At 41.7% G+C, this 14,487-nt stretch overlaps 1 protein-coding gene across 1 annotated transcript in view; it reads right to left on the bottom strand.

Annotated features, from left to right (window-relative positions):
- SHC3 (SHC adaptor protein 3) overlaps positions 1-14,487 on the bottom strand; it is a 224,042-nt gene that overhangs the window by 73,526 nt on the left and 136,029 nt on the right. The window contains exons 5-6 of the mRNA XM_075550852.1: positions 12,930-12,983; positions 5,201-5,252 (exon numbers count right to left, since the gene is read on the bottom strand). Coding sequence (XP_075406967.1) covers positions 5,201-5,252; positions 12,930-12,983 — 106 coding nt within the window. The remainder of the gene's footprint in view (positions 1-5,200; positions 5,253-12,929; positions 12,984-14,487) is intronic.

Raw genomic sequence — 14,487 nt, 5'->3', positions numbered from 1 at the left:
CTACAAGAGACTTAAATTTCATTTAATGCTCTTTCTCAGAAAAAAAAGAATTATAGATGTAAAACAAATTTAATCACTGTTTAGTGTGAGCTGACTCAGATATTTGAATGACTGGGGTTAATTCTAGACAATTCTAAGCAGAAATGGCCAGGTGCCATAGTGAGTCAAGTACTGGGCTGCTAAGCAAAGTTTAGCAGTTGAAGCAACAATGGCCACTTGCCAAAAGATCAGGCAGTTGGTTTCCATAGAGGATTACTGTTTCAGAAATCATGCCGGGCAATTTCTTCTCTATCCTCTGAGGGCATTGAGTCAGAATAGACATGAAAACCAGGCGTGTTAGTTTGGGTACTTTAGAGAAACAAATCCACAGAAACTCATGTATAAGAGTTTTATGTAAAGGCTAAGTGCACATCAAGAAAACTTCCCAACCCAGTTCTGCCCAAGCCCACAGGTCCAACATTAGCCCATAAGTCCAACACCAATCCACAAAGTCCTCCTCCATCTCACAAAACACACACTATGATGCCAACTGCAGGAGCAAAGCTGAATCAGTGAACGTGTAAGTATCTCAGTGCTGGTAGGGGTCTCCACATGGCTGCTCCAGCATCCAGGGCTGCATCGGGGTAGGTCCATATGGCTTCTCGCAGGGATGTCTTGTAGGAAGTCAGCCTTGCCAGTTGAAGCAGGGAACTGACTAAGGCAGCTGCACCCTGTTCCGACCATCAGAGAGCAAGAGACCCGAGAACTAGAAAAGTGAGGCTCACTGAGCCATTTCTCTCTCCACCCTTCAATTAACCCACAAGTGTTTATCGGCCAGGTTGGCACAAAAAACTAACTACATCACCAGGTTTTACAAAAGCCAAAATGTAGGAATTTTAATGAATTCAAGGAAGCGAAATTTAGAAAAAATTAAGAAAAACCGTAAAAGCAATTAAACGGCCCTGATACCTGTGCTATGGGGTTCCCGGTCTTACAGATGAATAAAGAAGTTCACTTCTTGGTAGGCCAAGGACTCAAGAGATGTTTAAGAAACTCAAGAAGAGACCATCACACACATTTAGTGGAATTGCAGGTGAACTTGATAGGAAGTTCTTGGCCATCTTCCTAGTCTCAATACGCTTTTAAAATATGTCCAAGTTTTCCTTAGGAAAATTTCCACCAAAGCAAACTTCAAAGGTTTGTATGCTAAGTTATTACTATTCATCTATCAGTTTGCTGCCCTGTGGTGGCTTATGTGTTGCTCTGATGGGGAAAGAAATATGACACCAATATTTCAAATATTATCAGGGTTACCCATGATACACATATTTCAATACAATTTCCAAAATAAGACAGATTAGGAAGAAATAAGAGGCTGTCCACTTCTGAAAAACTGGCCACTAAAAACCTTATGAATAGCGGTAGAGCATTTTCATATTGAGCGCCAGAAAATGAGTCCCTCCGGTGGAAGGCACTCAAAACAGCTGCCTCCCCGGAGGAGAGTCAATTTAATGATGGGGATGGAACAGAGCCTTTTGAGACCCTCGTTCACTGATGTGGCACAATTCAAAATGAAAAGAAACAAGGTGAGTGTCCACTCATAATCAGAACATAGAGTGTATAAAGTATAAATCTAGGAAATTTGGAATTCATCAAAAATTAAATGAATTCCATAAATACTGATAACATACATCACATTAGTGAGGTAAAATGGACAGGTACTGGCCATTTTGAATCTGACAATCACCTGGTTTACTCTGCTGAGAATGACAAATTGAAGAGGAATTTTATCCTATTCATTACTAAGATTTCAAGATCTATCCTAATGCACAATACCAGTGATAAGGCACTATCCGTACATCTACAAGGAAAGCCACTTAAGATAGTTATTATTTAAATATACACAATCACCACGAATGCTGAATATAAGGAAATTAAATTTTTTTTACCAAATTCATCAGTCTGAAGTTGATCAAACATACAATCAACATACACTGATAATTACTGATGATTGAAATGCAAAAGTTGGACATGAACAAAGATAAGCAGTTGGAATATATGGCCCTGGTGATAGACACAAGACAGAAGTTCACCTATATAATTCTGCAAGATGAACAACTTATTCAAAGAGACCTAATTGTGCTGAGAACTACAAAGGCTTCAGGTCAAACACACCAGTTCCTCTGTGACAGAAAGAGGAGGCTGTTGACTTCTAAAAAGATTGACAAATGGGAAGTTAGAGGGAATGTGGTTGCCAGGTAACAAGCACAGGGCTAGCTCCTCAACAACTGTGAGAGAAATCCCACCCACCGGGGAGAAGTTTTGTGCTTCCTGGAAGCTAGAAGACCAAGTTAAAAGCTAAGTCCACCAACATTTCTCAAAATCTGAAATCAGCAATACTGATCAGCCTGCTGATGGCTGCTGACTCCCTCTCACCACTGACCAGCTGCCCCTCCCCTGCACAACCTGATACTTGGGACCTGTGCTCCAACCCTGCTAGCCAAACCTCTCTCGTCTCTGCCTCTGAGGGTCCTGCGTGGATAGCAGACCCGTGGGCCGTTTGGAGCATACATCCTTATTACCTGGTGTGGGTAACCCCTCCAAACTATACTTTCAACTTTACTGCTTTCTTCTTTCTTTCTTTCTTCCTTCCTCTCCTGGTGCCCTGCCCCCCTTCACCTCCCCCATCCCTAGGCAGCAGATGCATGCACACACCAACACTGCCAAAGGATTGGAAATACTCACAAAAACTGTGCTTTTGGTGTTTATATTTTTGTTTTATAATTCTCTTTTTAACCCCTCGCTTTCTCTTTTCATGTGACATTGCCCCCCTGTGGCCATGCAAGCTTCTCAGATGAATGCAGACAAAAATGAACTGGAAAAATGAAACACAAAGGAAAAAATCAACAAGATAAGAGGTTTTTCTGGAAGGATTAACAAAGTTGACACACATCTGGCAAAATGAACAGAGAAGATGAAATTTTGTAGAATTTGAGATGAAAAGGGAAACGTCACAACAGATCCAAATGAAACTTAAAAAACAATAACAGTACTATGAAAAACTAGACTCCAATAAGATTGACAACCTAGAACTGGACAAATATCTATGAATACACCATCTAACCAATTAAAACAGACTGATCAACAAACCTAAACAAAAAGAACAAAAAGTCTTAAAGAAACTTCCAATGAAGAAAATCCCCAAGTTTTCAATGAGCTCTCACCCATTTCATACAGATTATTCTATAATGTAGATAGAGACAGAAAACCCCCAAACTGAGTCTTGGAAGCAAGCATAACCCTGATACCAAAAGCAGGCAAAGACCCACAGAGACAGAATACCACAGACTAACATCCTGGATGGACATAGACACAAGCATTCTCAACACAGTCCTGGCCAGTAGACTCCAACAACATACTAATAAAATAGTTCACCATAATCAAATGGAATCTATACCAGGCATGCAAATATGGTTTGAAATTATTAAAAGAATCAATGTAACTTATGACATGAACAAAAAAAATGAATAAGAACCACATGGTTATACCAATAAATGCAGAAGAGGCATGTGACAATACCCAGCATCCATTTATGATGAAAACATGTAACAAGGTAGGGAAAGAAGGGAAATTCCTCAGCATAATAAAAGACAGATATGAAACAACTATGGCCAATGTTATGCTGAATAGGGAACAACTGAAAACATTTCCCCTGAGAATCTTTCTCTGGGGAAGAAGATCCTTCATCACCACTCTTATTAAATACTAGGCTGGAAGTTTTAGCCAGAACTATTAGAAAACAAAAAGAAATCAAAGGAATTCAGTTGCACAAAGAAAAACCATCACTATTTTCAGCTGATATGAATCCAGGACAGATAAACCCCTCAGGACCAATAATGAGCTTATTGTTACCAGGAGGGTAAGGGTAAGGTGGGGACAAAGGGAGAACCGATTACAATGATCTATATATAACCCCCTCCCTGGAGGATGGACAACAGAGAAGTGAGTGAAAGGAGATATCGGACAGTGTAAGACATGAAAAAAAATAATTTATAAATTATCAAGCGCATGTGAGGGAGGGAGTGTGGGGAAGGGAGGAGGGGAAATGAGGAGCTGACACCAAGGGGTCAAGAAGAATGATGATGTTTTGAGAATGATGATGGCAACAGATGTACAATGTGCTTGACACAATCAATGTATGTATGGATTGTGATAAGAGTTGTAAGTACCCCCTAATAAAATGATTTTAAAAAATAAATAAGTGAAATTAAAATAGTCCTAGGAGTGGGAATTTCCTATCTTGAGTGGTATAGTCTGCCAGCTCCCTCGTCTCTTCCTTCTTCCCTTACCTTGCCTTGCTTTGGATGGGCAATAGATGGTTAAAGGTTTGTGCTCCAACTTCCAAAAATGGAAGTTCAATGGTCTCAGTGATATCTTGATTGTTATATAGCCTTTTGCCTCTTTCCACCTGAGACAAATACTAGTTACTGTTTTTATTGGGTAAAAGCTGTGCCAAATTCAAGAATTGGTGGACTGGAATATGTTAACAAGGGATCTCAGGAACAATCCTTGGTTAATCAAGACCACCAGTACCCCTCATTTCTACCTGAAAACTTTATTTACTCCACTTTCAAGAGTTACATAAAGGTTTCATATTAGAACTATCTACCCAATCCTCCCCATCTCTCACCCCCACCAGAAGATAAGGTGATGTCCCAACACATTATTTTCAACCTCAATGAATCATCAAAATGCAAAAGAACCCCACCGATCCAAAGTTGGACAAATCCCAGGTAAAAATCCTGTCATACTATGTGGGAACACATTTTTACAGGTTGGAAGTAATTTGCAAGATCCACCAAAAATGAGCAATCCAATCACATCACTTCGCAAATGCCTCTTTAGGAGTAACTCAGATTCCTGAGTAAAAATATTATGTCTGCAGAGGCAGCCAGGGAAGACTGTAGACAAGCTATGGCAGAGCCACTTCATTGATCATTTGATAATTTCTGCATGAATTGTTTTGAAATTATATCCAAGATACAGTGTTGGGTAAGGAGGGGCTAGAGCAGAATGTTAATATCTTATTTGTATTCAAATAATTAAAGGAAAGAAAATGTAGGTGCATATACATAGAAAATAAAACTATGAAATTTTTGCTAGAAAATCTCAAGATGAGCTATGTGCTAATGCGAGATTAGAAATGTCAGGTATTGCTTACCTCTGCGATTAACAGGATCTTTAGCTACATACGCAACATAATCTGTTGTGTCCTGTTAAAGAAAAGTGAGACATCCATATCACTCATCACAAGTGAAAGAGAGAATAAACCAGCAAGCTTCTAAGGACTCAGCCCTCCGTTTGTTAGCTAAATGCTGTCTAAGGAACAGCACATGTAATAAAGTATTTCTCCAACTGAAATGCAGATTCAGTAGGTCAGGAGCAAGGCCTAAGTTTCTGCATTTTGAACGGGTTCCACATGATACTTGTGTTGCTACACTGTGGCTCATACTTTAAGTAGCAAGGATAGATACTGGTTCTACCCCTGGTTGCGTGTTGGCATTAATCAAATACCAAGTTCCATGTAATCTGAGTTAGCTGATCCTGGACATCAGGACTTTAACAAAAGCTGTACAAATGATGGTAGTGAGAATAAATTGAGAATAACTGCTGCTAGAGCCAAAGGAACCAACAATGAAACCATCAAACAAGTTGCCATTGAGATATAAGTTATGGTAACTCCATGCGTTGTGAGTAGAATTTAGCTCCATAAGATTTTCATGGCTAAGATTATTTGAAACTAAATCACTAGGCTTTTCTACTCTGGTGTGGGATTATAAATAGACTTTTCTCCAGCTTTGTCTCCCCCAAAGATATGCCAAACATTAGAGGCTGTTTGCCAGCACGTGGTGGGAGGTCAGATGCTTAAAGATATCCTCCCTGAAGGCATTAAGCCACGGTCTGGTCCCCCCACAGGTAGGGTCCACTCCCTGCTGTTAAGGACAATGGGCTACTTTTCACTGTAGGCTTGTGACCATTAGTCTGGTCCCTGTAGGTGGGGTTCACACCCTACTGCTAATGGTTTCTATGGAGATCCAGAGAACAGGTCAAACCTGCTCAGTGACATCCAAAGTTAGGCTGCCATCCTGAATCTAGGATCCGCCCATCTTGTCACAAGTATATCCCCAATACCTCCCCTTCCCATTGCTTGAATACCCCTAGATCCTCCCCCTCTCATTACTGTGTAACATATAGTACAACCCCTTCCTGTGATGTATGTCTTTACCTGTAATTAGGGGGCTTGCATGCCCCCCCAAAGATATATAAGCCTTGGTTAGCAATAAAGAGCTCTCCCCCATACCCTTCCTCTCTCTTCTTGTCTGCTCCCGGCTTCCTCTACCCTGGTTCTTGCTCCCCTGTTCCCTTTCCCCTTGTCCTCCTTCCCCTCCCCCTCTCTCCTGCCCTCCAGTCTCCCATCTCCATGCGGACCACCACATGGGGCATAAGTGAGCATGCTACTAAGAAATGTGTCTGACTCCATTATTTCAATCTCTCATGCTCTCTATGACTTTAATATAATCAATATTTATCTCAACCATACAATTGCACCTATAGAACCCGTGATTAATTGTGAGGGGCTGGCCTTTCTCCCACACTCTGGCACCTCGGGTGAATTCAAACTGGGAACCTTTCAGTCAGTAACTGAACACCTAACTGTGCCATGTAGGGACTCCCTTCTCTAGAACCCAAACTAAAATGAAAACCCCGTACAATGAAGTTGATTCTCATTCATCATTCCCCATGTGCTACAGAGTAGGACTGCTCCACAGAATTTTCTTGGATGGAATCATTTATGAATGCAGACCTTTCTTCCACGCCACTAGTGAGTGGCTTCACGGCAGCAAGTTTGAAGTTAGTAGGCAAGCATAACCCATTTATCATGTCAACAGGAGACGCTGCATGTAAAATCATGATCCCTAAAGTCGGGCTGGTGCCGTAGGCCCCTGGGGGGTTATATGAAGAGTGACAATGGGATGGCAGCTACATAGGGAGGAGGAGAATCCCCACCCCCGGCATCAGTTGACCAATGCTGTTTCCTGAGTGTGTGAGGCACACTTACCTTCATCCTCCAGCCTTCCTCACCAATTCTGACATCAACTGTCCCTCCCATAGCACTGTAGGGGTTAAATAATCCATTGCAATGGCCACGCACAACAACAATACTCACAATTATGCAGTTTACTAGGGAAATTAATAGATTAAAAATTAGATAAGTACTGCTCAGGGCAGAGTTGTTCAGTGAGAACAACCCGTTCTATGATGTGCCCAAAGGCAGGACTCTCTCTGACCCTTGCCTTGGCCTAGTATCTGGCCTGCTTATAACAGTCTTTTAGGGCTGTCAGTAAGTCCTGCAAGGTCACACTACTCTGCCATAAATCTCAGTTTGAAGGCAATCAGCTCTAATTCTGTAGGTCAGTATACATAGCTCTCACAATCAAGTGTCTGGAAGTACCCCACTCCCTAAGTCAGCCTCCTGCCCCAAAGTACTCAGCTTTATCTGCTGCAAAAGTAAGAAATCCACGATTCTGTCTCATGCTCTGGCTCTTGATTCTGCTACCGTTCATCTACCACTCCTCTGCTGCTCCTCCAGCAATCGCCCATCATGTTGCCTGTATAGTGCAGCCAATTCCATAATGGGGTCAACTATGAAAAACCAATCAATTAGAAGACTAGGGTGGAATGTAACTCCCTCCTGCAAGTATCATTGGGGCTGTGGCCTACTTCCTCTATAAGTAGATGTTGTAGGGAGCTTGCTTATTTTCTGGCTGGTTGAGGATCCTGCATTTGACTCATTGCCTTCCAGTTCTTTGGACTTGAGCCAATAATCCATCATACTGCCCGTCAATCCTGGAAGTCATCACAAGCCAGCTCTCTGACATACTGACCTAGGATTTGTTAGGTCTCTCTCTCCGGCCTAAATCTCAGCCTCGGTCCTTGGCTCCACGCGAGAAAGATTTCACGCCAAAGCCGGGCTTGTGATCCAAGTGAATTTAATGAAAGTTCAAAGAAGCATCAGGTTTTACGCGGCACCCATAGGATTCCTTTGACCATGCGGCCTGGCAGAGACTGCTCCGGGACACGCAAGGATCTCTCTCCTCCCACGAAGACCACCAGACCGCCCAAGCAAGCCGAGCCCAAGAGCCCAAGAGCCCAAGAGCCCCTCTCCCTTCCGGTCCCTGCTTTTTCAAGGGTTCCCGGGGGAGGTGTGGTGAACGACCCCAGGTCGATCCCATTGGCTGAATTGCAATCACCCGGCCCAGGTGGGCTGCTCCAGGTGTAACGCTCATCTGGGCCCACCCGCGGGAAAATCCAGTTTTGTCCTTTGCTGGCTCTCCTGGGCATGCGTAAATGGACTTCCCAATTCCCTAGGCTAAGCTACCTAACAGATTCACTGGAGTCCACAGCCACAAGTCTGACCTGCTGACCTTGCATTCATCAACCTCTTCATGTACCGGCCTGTGATCTTCCTGAGTCATCTTCCTGCTTCCTGCTTCATCAGACCCTATAGCTACACGAATCAGAATAAGCTGCCAGATTAACATCTGACCCACAAACTTGAATGAGACTGAATTTCTCTATTTTCACAACTGTATGAGCCACTTTATTGATGCAATTCTCTCTCCCTCTTTCTTCCTCGCAATAGAGATAAAGTATCACTGGGTTTTCTTCTCTAAAGGACCTAGACTAGCACATTCTCCAAAATATTTGGCAACTTAGCTGGGCTGTGAAGTGCAGTGTTTGGTTGATATGCAATGATGCAACTTGACAGCAATGTAATTATGTAACCATTCCCTGTGATGTAGTCTGATGTGATTTGTATGAGGGTTAGGGTGAGATGGGACCTTTATTCGGGTCAGAGTCCTGATCTGACCTAGAGATCCCCAGTGTGTCTTCTGCAAGACCTTTATGTTGCAAGAGGAAAATGAAGAGAGAAGTGAGTGGAGAAGGAGATATCTTAGCTGAGAACTCTTAAATTCAGAGGAAGATTGATGCCAAGACACATGTAGATCTCCAAGGAATGTCAGGCCCAGATGTTGAAAGAGGACAAGGTTTTCCTTTTAGAACCGGTTGAGGGAGCATTGCTTTCTAGAGCAAGTGCACTGAATTCAGACTCCTACACTTCTTTTTAAACTATGAAAGAATATATTTCTTTCTGTTAAAGCCATCCACTTTATAGTATTTCTGTCAAAGGAGCACCAGATAACTAAAGTGAGGCAATACTTAAAAGAAGTTCTGAAAGAGTCTACTGAAGTAGATATATAAGATACCTGCCCCTTATTTTATAAATTGGGTTATCTTCCACTATAGAAGAAATTGTAGTTCCATGCACCACGCTGTGCAAACACGAAGACAACCACTGTACAGTCATTTGAACTAAGACATAATTGAAGGTATAGTGCAAGCAGAGGCAAAAGTTTATAAATACATATAGATACAATCCTTACATATGTGTCTTAGAAGGGCTCGATTATGTAAGATTTCTTGTTCTTAAATATGCATTTTATAGTGAAGCAAAACATTGTATAAGAATTAAAACTAGTGCAGAGTGGAGACCCAAGGCCCAAGTGTCGGCCAATGGAGATCCCCTCATAGAGGGGTTTAGGAGAGGAGATGGGCTAATTAGGGTGTGAGGTAGTATCGATGAAGAACACAGCTTTCCCCCAGATCCTGGATGCTTCCTCCCCCCAACTACCATGATCCGAATTCTACCTTGCAGGGCTGGATAGGACAGAGGCTGTACACTGGTACATATGAGAGCTGGAGGCACAGGGAATCCAGGGTGGATGATACCTTCAGGACCAGGGGTGTGAGGGGTGATGCTGGGAGAGTGGAGGGTGAGTGGGTTGGAAATGGGGAACTGATTACAAGGATCCACATGTGACCTCTTCCCTGGGAGAGGGATGGCAGAGAAGTGGGGGAAGGGAGACTCCGGATAGGGCAAGATATGACAAAATAACGAGGTATAAATTACCAAGGGCACATGAGGGAGGGGGGAAAAGGGAGGGAGGGGGCAAAAAAAAAAGAGGACCTGATGCAAGGGGCTTAAGTGGAGAGCAAATGCCTTGAGAATGATTGGGGCAGGGAATGTATGGATGTGCTTTATACAATTGATGTATGTATATGTATGGATTGTGATAAGAGTTGTATGAGTCCCTAATAAAATGTAAAAAAAGAAAAGAGAAAAAAAATGATTAGGGCAAAGACTGTAAAAAAAAGAATTAAAAATAAAGGAGCAGACATACAAAACTAAAATAAGACACAGGAAGAAAAATGAAAGGAAACTATCGTAGGATACTTTTGGAAACAAGTGTGAAAGCTGGTGAAAGGCAGAACTCAGCTGAACCTCGTGTGTGAAGAGTTTGACAAGCAAGCATGACAACAACATCAAAAAGCTAAAAGTTAGGCAAGCCCTTTCCCTTGCCAGGTTTCTTGGTCCAAGTGTGCCAGGGAAGCCTGTGCTTTTCTGGCAGGAAGAATGTGAAAGTGTTGTGAATGGCGTTGGAGGGAGCCACTGACCCTCCTATTGCTAAGAGGTCTGGTGACTGTATGATTGTAATCTCCTTTGGAGATTGCAATTAAAGTCATTCTCTCAGGTTGATTTTCAATGTGCCAACAGCATTTCTACAAACAGGTGAGCCAGGTTGGAGTATGGGAGGAAAACTAGATGACATAAAAACAAATATTTCTGTTTCTGGGACCAGAAATAAACATGGTCCCTGAACTTTCAAGAAGGAGTACTTTAAAGCACTGATTACTCAGACCACCTTTGGCCAGTCGACTTCTATGTAAATTAGAAGACTGCCCATGATAATTCTGCCAACAAATGCAAAACTAGACCAAAATAAAACAAAAAGCCACCTGTAAGCCAGCATTAATTTATTATAAAAAAGTAATTTAACTCAAAAGAGAAAATATACTTCATACCTGGATACAGAATAACTATTTAATTAAATCTATAAAACATTTCATTTTACTAATTTAAAAATATTTTCCTGGACTGGTAGAAAGTTTATGCAGACTAATGAAAAGTGAATATAACATTTTGGGAGTGAGCCTTTTTGCTTTGACTGTTGGAAAGGGCTGATTTTCTTCTCTTCTCTATTGTCTTTCTACCGTATGCCCTAGTGAACGTGTAGGTAGGTAGTATGTGGATAAGACCCTATGCAGCATAGTGTATTACTCAGCATGGCTCATCTTTCACCTAACTTTCACGAAATGACTGGCTGAGACTTTGCGAATGAATTTTTGGGGACTTATCAAAGGGAACAGATATCTCACTAACGATCTGAGTAGCATGACTGGCACCGTTGTGAAGCTGTATAGAAGCACCCTCCACAAGAGCATTGGCCAGTTTGGGCATCTCCCTAGGTTTAGAAGATAGCCAATGCCGGGGCAGAAAGGGGGACCTCATGACCACCAGATGGATGAGATGGGCATGGCATGAGTGCCTTGGCCAGGGATCTTTATACTGACAAGGTTCTTGCCCCAGGAGAATAAGAACCATAATCACAGAGGTGGAAATAGCCTGTGAGAAGTAGTGATTAAAAAAAATTGCAGTAATAGAACCAAGAAATTTGCAGAAGACTTGCAAGAGATTTCAGGAGACTGACAAGAGACAGTACAGGGGGTTTCCTAACCCACAGAGGGAGAAATAGGAGTGCCTTCAAGGAGGACATGCGCTGACAAAGTAAGGTGTCTCTGATCACTTGGTGGAGCTAGGCTTGCTGCTCTACAGAGCTAGAGCTGAGCACCTTCAGGCTGAAACATATTGGTAGAGGGGTGACTCTGGGCACGTACAGGCAGAGCTAAAGCAGCTCCGTAAGACTGGCCAGGCAGGGATGAGGACAGAGGAAGGGAAACCTGTCTGTGAGTATGTCTGAGAAGAGGCTGAACTACATCCTGAACACTTCTGAACTCCAATTGTAGCCTGGTGTTTCCATAATAAACCCCATAATTGTGAGTTCTGAGTGGTCACTGCAGCAAATTACCAAACTCAGCAGAGAAGTTGAGAGTGCTATGGGACAGCCAGGTAGTGTCAGAACCTGAAAAAGGGTGGCGGGTGCAAGCATGTCTGATCTCGGCCTCAACAGCCTTGGGCTGTTGACCTTGGTTCTCCTTCCCCTTTGTTCAGTTAGAGGTCAGACACCACCCCCTGTGATATTTTTACACCTTGCCTGAGGGGGCAGGTTTTTGAGCCCCAACTTTCATGAATCTACATTTTAGATTTAGAAACACTGACTGAATGGTGACATCATTTCACAACTTTCCTTATATAAAACAGGGATCAAATTTCTTTGTATCTCACTACCTTAAAAGAAAAGAAGCAATGCAAAAGAAAACATTCTCATTTCTTTCTCTTATCTCTCTTTCTCTGTTCTCTTTCTCTGTGTGTGCCTTTCTCACTCTCTTTCTGCCTTTGTCTCTGCATCTCTGAGCTTGTTGACTGAAAGACTGATGTTGAATTTGGAGAAAGAAAAAACATCAAATTTGAAATGTTTATAAATAAGCAAAACTAAGTAAATTTACAGTCTTCAGGTAGACTTACAGTATAAAATTGGAGGATCCTAGTGGAGGTTAATTAGAAACAAGAGAGTGAGAAAATCATAGAGCTACAATATGAGAATACCCTGGCAACTCAGAAAAATAGAAAAAACTTTATTAATTCTTAAACGAGACACAACTTTTGACTAATGAAATCAATACTAAAAGTTAATCCTTGTGATGGTTTGACCCACCCTGAAAAAGTACAGTCAGAAAGAGCTTTTGAAAGCAGCCGGGAGTGGGTGGTGAGCATCACAGTTAGCTTTCTTTGTAATGTCCTAAGAGGCACCTTTTGAAGCAGGGCTCAGAAAGTCCTCACAGGAACAAAGCAGCTCTGGAGCACTTACCAGGTCTCCACCGGAGGCAAAGGAGATGGACTGCATGTGATGGTCCGCAATAATCTGCCAGGCCCAAAACAAGAAGAGAGTTGCTCTTAGTACTCTCCCATTTCCTAGAAAATCAACGGTTAATTGACGGAAAATACTCACTGACAATGTTTCCTAAATGGCTACACCGGGGGCCCATATGAAAATATAAATTACTCCAGTAATGACAACAGAATATTTAAGGAGCTTTCACCATGTGATGGGTGCACATTGCGTTGCTGTGCCAGAATTCTTATTTAGTCGCACAATAACTCGGTGATCTAGGCGTATTATAATCCCCATCTTATGGATGATGAACCTGAGGCCCACAGTGGTTATGTGATTGGCCAAAAATACCAAAGCTAGTATTGCAAGAGTTGAAATCAAACACAGAGAGCCCAACCTGAGGCCAATGTCTCAACAATTCAACCTCTTGAACCTTCACGTAGACTGTCTCAGTCACACACCAAAGTATTTTCAATGCACCGTTTCTAGGTCTCCACTATTGACCCAAGAGCTAGAAAGGTGATTGCGTATCTTGTGTCCTTTATCTTTTTTTGCACTAAGTCCACATAATGGGAAAGCTTGCATCCAACACTTAAAATTGATGCCATCCGTGTCAGAATCAACTCAATGGCAGTGAGTTTGTTTGTTTGTAAGACACTCTTGTAATTTATCAGTTTTAAAATCAGAGAAGACCTTACAAGATAATTTTAAGTTTATTTAAAATGCATATTTTTAAAGTTTAAAACATTTATACTGCATGATAAATTGCACTGTACAGAAGAATTTGGTAGAGACAATAAATAAACTAGAAACTGATAATATTTTAAAGTTATATAAGCCCTTCATGATATTTTTACTTTTGGGAAACAATTTAATGACACTGAAGTAGATTTCAGTGGACTGACAGAGTATTCCTGTTGCCATTCCAACATAATGAGCATTATTTATTCAGACCCTATTAAGGCCTTGTGGCAGGCAGTTAGAATTTACACAGCTATAATCCCACCATTTACATGAGTTTTTCAACCATGCTCCTATAAAACTCTACCTATAACTGTAATTTAACAAGGTAATAAAAGAAAAGGAAAAATATTTTAAATGCCTACTTCAGTTGTTGGCTTTTGCAAAATGTAAGCATCTAGGAAAACACACTTACATAAAGGAACCCAGAAACAACAAGCCTCTTTATAACTTGTGCCCACACTGTGTTAAATCATCATAATAGCTGCCTTTACATTGCCCTCTTTGCCTCTGTTCCAGGGCTGAACAATTCCTAAAATGATGAAGAAACAATGATTGCCAATTTATGACAATCTAGGGCTTCCCAAGTGTACATATGTGTGTATACAAGTATAGCCTAGAGAGAGAAAAGCCAGAATACAGACATATATAAGTGTACCCATGTTCACTGCTGTTCTTCAAAATAGCACAAAGATGGACAATATAAGTGCCCATCAATGGATGAATGACTAAAGAAACTATGGTACACACCCAATGGAATACAACAAAATGTTAAAGAATAAGCACAAAACAC

Source organism: Tenrec ecaudatus, chromosome 5 (genome assembly GCF_050624435.1).
Source record: "Tenrec ecaudatus isolate mTenEca1 chromosome 5, mTenEca1.hap1, whole genome shotgun sequence".
Classification (NCBI taxonomy): domain Eukaryota; kingdom Metazoa; phylum Chordata; class Mammalia; order Afrosoricida; family Tenrecidae; genus Tenrec; species Tenrec ecaudatus.
The sequence above is the reverse complement of the archived record's forward strand: the minus strand, read 5'-3'. Positions and strand labels throughout refer to the sequence as shown.